The sequence below is a fragment of the Nematolebias whitei genome, chromosome 7 (genome assembly GCF_014905685.2).
Source record: "Nematolebias whitei isolate Nwh7 chromosome 7, NemWhi1, whole genome shotgun sequence".
Classification (NCBI taxonomy): Eukaryota; Metazoa; Chordata; class Actinopteri; order Cyprinodontiformes; family Rivulidae; genus Nematolebias; species Nematolebias whitei.
Genome location: NC_056504.1, coordinates 15,691,431 through 15,698,046, shown reverse-complemented (window position 1 = coordinate 15,698,046; position 6,616 = coordinate 15,691,431). Strand labels below are relative to the sequence as shown.

General features: G+C 40.1%; 1 protein-coding gene across 1 annotated transcript in view; it reads left to right on the top strand.

Annotated features, from left to right (window-relative positions):
* Positions 1 to 5,699: 5,699 nt before the first annotated feature.
* Positions 5,700 to 6,616, top strand: part of LOC119412161 (inositol 1,4,5-trisphosphate receptor type 1) — a 125,434-nt gene continuing 124,517 nt past the window's right edge. Inside the window, exon 1 of the mRNA XM_037679138.1 lies at positions 5,700 to 5,791. Coding sequence (XP_037535066.1) covers positions 5,700 to 5,791 — 92 coding nt within the window. The remainder of the gene's footprint in view (positions 5,792 to 6,616) is intronic.

Here is a 6,616-nt window from a genome sequence, read left to right as displayed (position 1 = left end):
GGACGGACGGACGGACGGACGGACGGACGGACGGACGGACGGACGGACGGACGGACGGACGGACGGACGGACGGACGGACGGACGGACGGACGGACGGACGGACGGACGGACGGACGGACGGACGGACGGACAGACAGACAGACAGACAGACAGACAGACAGACAGACAGACAGACAGACAGACAGATGCTGGTCGTAAAATTAGAATATCATGTCCATGACATCCACAGGGTTGGTCAAATATAATACAGATGTGCTTGTTACATCTAAAATAAACTATAGGATGGATCTGAAGTTAAAAGGAGTTCTGCAGATTTGGATTGCTAATTGTCCATCATATGGTTGTTGGTCCCAGCAGCATTAGTCTTCAGTGGTTTGCTGTCCCAGATCTGCAACTTCACTCAGAGTTAAAGTGCCCTCCTTTCCTCTCAAGTCTAGACTGGATCAGGAACTTGAAACATGATCTCCAGTTTGAAATCACTGTTTGACAGATATTTTGGAAGTGGTTTTCAGACTTGGCTCACACACCGTCCTCAACCAAGGGATTGTATCTATTTTGCTCACACAGAGCTGCTCAGGGAAAGGCCTCTGTCTGTGAAAAGAGAAGATGCAGTGTAAAGTGTACACTAGGACGAATCCTTCGGTCTGCGCTCCTACACAGATGGTTACTGCATTCTGCCATCCCACTGTCTCTGGAACGTTCCAAACATGCAGATGTTGTGTTCTGTTTGGGCAGCCCACTGTTTTCACATCAGTTTAAAGACTATGCATCACCGCTACCTCCCACCAAGCTTGTGCTCATGTTTATGACCCCTTACAGTGCATGGGAAATCAATCTGTCTTCACACCTATCCCATCTCTATCTAAAGCACTTGTTCTTGTGCTCTATGTTGTAAACAGCAGCAGATGAGCTCCTCTGGTTAAAGCGGGTCACTGGAAGTAAACAAGGATCAGGGATTGAAGACAACTCCATGTTCATGAAACTAAATCAAAGCACTGCTGACATCCAAACCACTGCTGTACTGAAACAAGCAGTTGGATCCAGTTTTAGATTGGTTTTTTTTACTTTGTGGAAAACTATAATCTGAACACTGTATCCATGACAACCAAGTACTCACCGATCTGTATTCAACTTCGGTTAATGTCAAATTTATCCTAAGTCTGAAATAAAAAAGTATCTAAGATACTGTGAAATCACAACACTTAGACCCACAGAACTTGATGTGCTGAAACAAAGCTCTCAAAATCCACTTTTCTGTCAACAAATAGAGGAACACAATCCATTTTGGCATAAAAACTGTTTTAGTTTATTGTGTTTCGTTGCGTATTGATTGCCTGACACGCGAGGAAATAGTTCGCAGTAACGCTGTCAGTTGTGCCACACGTATATTAGGGCTTTTTGTGCAGCATCCTGCTGGTCCTCTGTTTTATGCCAGCACTGGGAATACAGAGCACTTAAACATGAATCACGTGCTTTTTTTTTTTTGTTTATTTCACTGATTTGTCTTTAAGTGTTTTGCTACATCGCAATCAACAGGTATTAACATCTCAAAGACGTCAGTGGGCACAGTATAACAGCTGATGTACAGAACAGAACACTTATCTTTCACCACTTGTTCCACTCCTACTATCTTTGTAGATCTTGCAGCTAAGACGCTCCATTAAGAGCTAATCAGTGGGATTGATAAATGCCACTGTGTCCATTTTAGGGATGAAAGTGCTCCCCCCCCTCCCCCCACCTCGTGCACCACTCTGTTTCTAATTTGTGTTACAATTAAAGATAATTATTAAAGATCCATTGATGATGCTTTCCCCATTATGTTGTGGTATTTGTGCATTGCTCATAAATATTTCACTACATAGAGGAGTATTTTCATGATCTCAAAAAGAATTAAACATTATGTCACAGTCTGGAAGGAACCGTTTATTAGAGTCAAAAGCAAACTTATTTTTTTATTAATATTTATACTTTGGGAAGCTAATGTCTTCTTGATATTAACTACCATGATTCTCGGTGCCATTGTTGGACTCTCTCACAAGAAGCTGCTACTCACACCCCTGAAGTCTTTATTTTGTGTGCTTTCATGTTGACATGCACAGCATGAGCTCCTGCTTGTAAGGCTGGATGTATACTTCTGTTTTTGACATTACATACGTGAAATAATGTCCACAACATGTGACACATCAATGGGAGCAATTTGTAACTAGACACCAGTGTCTTCATCTTGACTATATAAAGGCAGGATTTTGTGCTTTGTTATAATAAAACTGCTTCTGGTTTACTTTCAGTTAAATTTGTAGTTGAACAGTCAAAAAAAAAAAAAAAATTAAAACAACTGTCACAAACATATATAGTGAATAAATTAATGATCAATTTTATATATTTTTCTACCTTTCCACATGTTTATATTAGAAACAACCTGGAATAAAAGGCTTTTAAATGACTGATAAAGCAATTTAAAGAAGTTTCAGTATGTAAACATCAATGATGCAGAATTACAGCTGAGAAGAATAGATTCCATGTAAATTAATTTAAATTCAGCTCATTTATATAGCACCAATTCATAACTCATGTCATCTCAGGTCACTGTATAAAAACAATCATTACATTATAAAATGCCAAGTAGTAAAAATGATTTGTCCAAGGAAGCCAGCAGATTGTGTTGAACCTTAAATTTGTTGCAATCTCCCATCCTGAGTGGCACACAGGCGACAGTGGAAAGGAAAAACTCCCTTTAACAGGAAGAAACCTGCTAGGCTCAAGATGGCAGCCATCTACTTCGACTGGTTGGGGTTAGAGAGGACAGAAAATAAATCCAGAAAAACACATAATGACTGATCCAGGTGTAAGTGGTTCAGACTGTCCTGATGCTGCTCAATAATCCAGGTAGATAAATCTAAAAAGGTTAAGTCAGGTCCTCTGAAACAAACTCAGTCTTATGAATAGCACCTTCTCATAGTGGATCAACCAGTTTGTTGTTGACATCCAGAACTAGCTGTTCACATGATAAAAGAGGACCATCAGCCTAACTGATTGTTAGCGTTTAAAATAAATTTAAACTCAATATCTGTAAAATTGACCATTATAAACTTTTTTGTGTTTGCTCAAGTACATTTTCTGTGGCAGCCACCCTGATTACGTTTTCAAGAAGTCACCCTTGGATGTATTTTTCGAGGATTGAATTAAAACACGTCCAGTGGTTAATATGTTTATTTTGCCAACATGAGACAAACACAAACAATTTGATATGATTGCCCACTTTTCATGGCAGTAGCTAATATTTATGGGGTTTAATGTAAAGTGACTGAATGGGAATATTGTGAGGATTTGAGAATATATATATATATATATATATATATATATATATAATTATTTTTTTTATTTATTTATTTTTTCTTCCGGCTGCTCCCGGTGTTAGGGGTCGCCACAGCAAACTAAGTCGCGCGAAGACTTGGCAGTTATTTTTACGCTGGATGTCCTTCCTGACGCAACCACAGACCACCGAGCTACCACAGCCCTCTGTGTGGAGCAGAGAGCTGCTATCTAGGACACCCGGAGGAGCAGATGGTGGGGGGTTAAGGACCTTGCTCAAGGGCCCAGAGTGGGGCGAATGAGAATGGGGGCAGGTGTGGGTGTTTCACCTTTCCCACCCACATTTTGATGTTGTCGGTCCGGGAAGTTGAACCGGCGACCTTCACATCACAGGTCCACCTTCTCTGTAGGTGGCTGTATCTGAGTGCTTAGAGCCGTCGTCCTCTAATGCAAGATTTGGGGGTTCAATTCCACCAGCAGTCACATGCCGAAGTGTCCCTGGGGAAGACACTGAACTCCTCATTGCCTCTGATGTGTGTCCCATCAGTGTATGGATGTGATAAAGCTCTGATCATTCTTTGTATAAATATAGTAGAGTGCTGTATGAATGGGTAAATGAGGACACAGAACGTGTTGTAAAACGCTTTGAGTCTCATCATAAGATAGAAAGGCGCTGTATAAGTTCAGTTTATTTACCATTCTCTAACGTCTGTGCCATTTGCTTATGTTAAATGTATTTCTTTAAAATAAAAGGCAGGTAAAGATGATGGATGGATGGATTCTTATAAATCATAATATCGATTTTAAAAGCAACTATTGCTTTTAATTTAATAATGCCACCTTCTTCTGCCCTAGAACTCCCAGATCTTTCAAGGTTCACTCTAAAACTACTCTACCCAGAAAGCATTGCGACAGTATGAATAGCGGTGAAAGGGGCGGTCCCGCGGTGACGTGCAGGAGGTAAGAAGCGGATTGTTGCGTTCAGCTGTCAGAGATAACGCCGCTCTCACCTGGAGTTTCTCGGCCATGGACTTAACCGAGGCTGTGGAAATTATCCGGTGCTGACCCACTTCGCGTCGTCTCCCAGTCCCGGACTGCTTTTGAATTTGGACGCGTGCGTCTTTTTCAGCCAGGTAAAGTCGCCGTCTGTTTGTAGTGTTCCTAACAGTGTGTTTACTGATGAGAGCATCTCTGGCAGGAAGTAGCTGTCTTTGTTCGCTGCAGCGCGTGCGTTCAAACGAACCGAAACAAAAATGTTGTTGTTTACCTTTCACTGCCAGGAAGGCGACTGAAACTAACTCCTTCTACTGACCTTTATTTTGTCGGCAGCCAACTAAATCAAAAGTTTATCTGTATCTGAAGATTAGACTGAAAATAATAAACATGACCTTTTAGCTGCACACACATATCTAAAGTTACACTAATAATTTTAAACATATTTAATATTTTATGGTTTGCTGAAATTAAAATGTTGCACTTAAATATAGGTGAAAACTCATGGCAAAATTGTGTTTGTATAATGAAGACCTTGTATTTACAAAAAACAAAACAAAAAGGATAAATGTAACTTAACCTTTTTTAATGTGTGTGTGTGTTCTCAGACAATTAAAAACACAAATGACCCCAATGTCAAACACATCTGACTCCTCTTATCTAGTATTTAGCTTGAATGTCTTGCACAGAAAAGTCTTTTGTATTGCAGTTTTTGGATTTTTATTTTAAATATAAAGTTTAATTTATTATGTGCATATTAGTAAAGATGCAATAATAAACAAGCAGTACTTTTTAGTTATGTAGATCAGTGGCTTCTAAATTTTTTTTAGCTCGCCACCTGCAAAATGTTTGACGAAGGCTTGTAACCCAATAAACATGGACAGCACAATCAGCCTTATTATTCACAATATCATCAATATTAATTTACACCTACTGTTTATCTTCTTGCATATGGTGGTTAACATGCCATAAAATATTTTCAATATACGTTGACATCTGGAGATCAGTTAGGGACCCTTGGTGTTTTATGACCCACATTGGGGTACTGACCTCAACTTTGGGAACCACTGTGTTCAAACGAAAGGATTATAAAAAAAAAAAAAAGTATTAACTTAAAATTAGATCTCTGCAACTGAACACCAGCATTCAACACTAACAAAATCAATCTGGTCAAAGTAACTGTGGTTCAGGAGAGCTTCGGCTGTTTGCAACATTTCTTTAGCTAATGAATTAGCTGTTTTAAACTGACAGCGCATTACTTATCTGTTGACTGGTTCAATAGTTTGCACTTGAGTTAAGCTGTGATTATTTGATGTTTATAGCTCAACCCTCTGTTATGTATCATTTAAAGACTTCCCTTGTCTTTTTAAGGTGCCATCAGCGCTGAGGAACCATGTCGGACAAAATGTCTAGTTTCCTCCATATAGGAGACATTTGCTCCTTGTATGCAGAAGGTTCCACCAGTGGATTTATCAGCACTTTAGGGTAAGCCTGCGTTCATATGAGTTTTCTGAACCTTTCACTTCTTCTATGTAACTTTGGAGCGATGTAACTTCTGGATCATGTGCAGGGTACACAACTATGAATCAGTCCAAACTGATATAAATGCTGTCACCCAGTGATTTAATGGCTGCTCCTTGAGCCAAAGACCTGGATGTACAGGTAGTGTAGCAACAAGTATTTTGTAACGAGTGGTTTGTGTCTCTGACAGCTTCAGTCAACAGAAACATTTGCTCAGTGCCGTCTTTAATAAGAGTGCAGCCTTACACCGTGTGTAGCTGGGCTGTATTCAACTGCTTCATCAAAAGTACTAGCACAGTTATCATCTGAAATGTTTTGCTGTCTGTAATTTAGTTGCCTAGTTAAAAAAACAACAACAAATTGCTATGAAAAATTTAACTGAAACAATAAAAACAATAACAGGACATCTTTGAATATGAGCTTCTAGCAGTCCTGGTCACACAATCTGCCAAACTGATCGCTGTCAAATGTCTATTTTTAACATCCATCCATTATCTTTTACCCGCTTCTTCCATTTTGGGTCACGGGGGTCACCGGAGCCCATGTCCAGCAATCACTGTGTGAGGGGTGGGGTACACCCTGGACGGGTCTCCAGTCCATCACAGGGACACATAGAGACAAACAATCGTTCACTCTCTCATTCACACCTATGGACAATTTAGAGTTACCAATCAGTCTAACATGCATGTTTTTGGTCTGTGGGAGGAAACTGGAGTACCCGGAGAAAACCCACGCATGCACGGAGAGAACATGCAAACTCCACCCAGAAAGGCCCCCAGACCGGGATTT